We start from the raw sequence: 2,607 nt of genomic DNA, 5'->3' as shown, positions 1-2,607 counted from the left end.
TCACTTCTGTCAGGACTTGCAGCCTTCAGAGTGTGAATGTAGTGTGAAGCGCTCTGGGGTCCAAAGGCCAAATGAAGCGCCACTTCCTGTTTTACATGTTGTGTCAGCATGGTGTGAAAGGCTGCAGCAGAAGCAGATACGTTTCCCAGAGCAGAAAAAGAGCCACTATAGTGATGCAGCATCGCACTGAAGCCGTCTGCAAAAAAGAGGAAGAGGAACCCGCCCAGTTCACATGCTGAGATCGCTCCAGCAGCTGCTGGACAAGAATGAAGAGCAAACAGGACGACGATTGTTATTCTACAGTGAATATCAAAAATGAAAAACCTTCTCCAGAAAGTAAGTGACTCCATATAATTACAGACTTTATGAATATTTAAAAGCAGCATTGCAACTCAAATCCACTTAATGTGTTTATATCACCTCTATAGAAAGTTGTAATGTAGTAGAAATTGTTTTTATGTCGCATATAAACCTTCAGCCTTAATCTCAGGAAGCCAAGTTTAGTTGTACAGAACATCTCAGGTAGTTACAAAGCAGAGGCAAATTAAAGGAAAGTAAATATGATTTGGAGTACGGACTAAAATTAATGATGCTTCAGTTATAAATAGAAGATTCAACAGCAACTCCACACAAACATGTTTTTACCTGGGTTGAAATGAACTCAGCTTTTAGTCACTTTTCTCATTTTCTGGAAGTTTGTTCCAGATTAGTGAAGTATAAAAACTCAATGCCGCCTCTACTTGTGTGGTTCTGATTCTGGAGATGCAGAGTAGACCAGAACCTACAGACCCAAATGGTCTCATAGACGTATTCTTAAGACAAAAGGCCGACTTTGTAATCGTCTTTATGTGTCTCTGAAGGCTCAGGTCAGACTATCACTAAAGCCAGATTAACGCTCTGACCTGTAGTTTCTGACTGTAATAACTGAAGCTGTGTGCTGATTATTGATCGATCCTCCTTTGGTACAAAATATTACTTCATTTATTCAGCTGAAGGAAGTTATGGCACATCCACTCATTGATTTGTTCTGTGCATCTGCTCAGTGCTTCAGTGGTTCACAGCCACCTGGTGACATTGTAATGTAGAGATGCATCACCTGGATAGTAATGGAAACTCATCCTGTTGTTTGTTATAATCTGATGGGAGCATCTACATAGTAAATAAGAGGTTTGCAACATGGAGCGCTGCATGTGAGCTTTGGAAACTCTGGTCTAAATTTACCTGTTGACACAAACAAGCCCCAAAGAAGAGGAAGTGAAAATCTTCCTAAGATTCAGTGATGGCTATAAGGATCAGAAGAAGCTGAACAAGAAGAGGAAGAACAAGTGAAAAAATAGCTAGATCACAACAAAGTTTGCAGGTTTTGATGTTGCAAAGTCAGAACTAATAACACTGAGAGCTGAAAGAAAATTCAAAACCAGTAAAGGATCATGTGACTCAGCTGCAGAGATAATAACATCGACACCAATCAGGGCCTGAGTGGCACCAGCGACTCAGGACTGGATCCAAGCAGGATGTAGAGTGAAGGTAACTCTGCATTTCCTCTTTCTGTGAAGGGCTTGGAGACATCTTTTACTTTGAACTGAATTTAACTGAAGTCACATTAAAACTACAGCCCCATGTTAGAATGCAAATCAAAAGCAATCTGATTTAAACCACATCAGCAGCCATACTGATCATCATCGCTTCTTTCAGGTCGAGCAGAAGAGGAAGCATCAGCTCTCTGTCACTGCTCTCTGATGCTGCTGGGTTTTCTGATTTTCTCTGCGCTGATAGCTGCAAGAATTGTCATCACCATGCAGAGTGAGTTTCACTTCAACCAAATAAATCAGTAGGAGTGATGACGGTTGATAAGGGACACAGAAAAAGTTTCAGAAGAAGAAGCTGGGAGCTGAGCTGGCCTGCAGATCAGCAACAACAAGCTGAGTAGGACAGCAATCAGTTAACCATCGTTTGGGTCTAAGAAAACTGTGATATCCTGAAGGACAAGCTGAAAATGTTGATGCTTCTCTGACCTGGATGGATTCACTGACTTTCTGACTATTGTTTCTTGTTTTTATAGTTAATGTGATGATGATCAAGCAGCAGGAAACCATCAGTAATGTTACCACAGAAAACGAGCGACTGATTGAGGAGAGAAAAGTGATGGAGAACCAGAACAAAGAGCTGAACACGACACTGGGACTCATCCTGAAATTTGAAAACATTCCAGCAAAAGACCTCTGTCCTAACAAAGGTCATTAGTTTCCTACATTGACTTTTAATTTCTGGATTAATTGTTATTTTTTTAGTATTTGCTTATAAAGTGGTTTTCAAGACAGACCTGATCATTATTATCACAGGTTTACTTTTAAAGTAAACATGAGCCAGGGCCTAGGTTGGATGTTTATTGGCTTTTTTAATGTCAAGCAACATTGTTTTAATTTTGAGTGTACCAAGCATAGAGTCCTGTGGTACGCCACTTCTAATTTAAATAGTAACTTAACTTAATCACCTTCCAATACTGTTGAATTTCACTCCATTTCTGAAGACTTTTGAGTAATTTTGATGACTGAAACATTTTTATTATTAAAGTTTTTATTAATGTTTCAGAGCATGTTCACAACC

General features: G+C 39.6%; 1 protein-coding gene across 1 annotated transcript in view; it reads left to right on the top strand.

The window, feature by feature from the left end:
* Positions 1–245: 245 nt before the first annotated feature.
* Positions 246–2,607, top strand: part of LOC103477540 (killer cell lectin-like receptor subfamily F member 1) — an 18,397-nt gene continuing 16,035 nt past the window's right edge. The window contains exons 1-3 of the mRNA XM_008430699.2: positions 246–336; positions 1,696–1,803; positions 2,063–2,236. Coding sequence (XP_008428921.2) covers positions 267–336; positions 1,696–1,803; positions 2,063–2,236 — 352 coding nt within the window. The 5' untranslated portion in view covers positions 246–266. The remainder of the gene's footprint in view (positions 337–1,695; positions 1,804–2,062; positions 2,237–2,607) is intronic.

This window comes from Poecilia reticulata, linkage group LG16, assembly GCF_000633615.1.
Source record: "Poecilia reticulata strain Guanapo linkage group LG16, Guppy_female_1.0+MT, whole genome shotgun sequence".
Taxonomy (NCBI): domain Eukaryota; kingdom Metazoa; phylum Chordata; class Actinopteri; order Cyprinodontiformes; family Poeciliidae; genus Poecilia; species Poecilia reticulata.
This window is presented reverse-complemented; position numbering and strand designations above follow the sequence as displayed.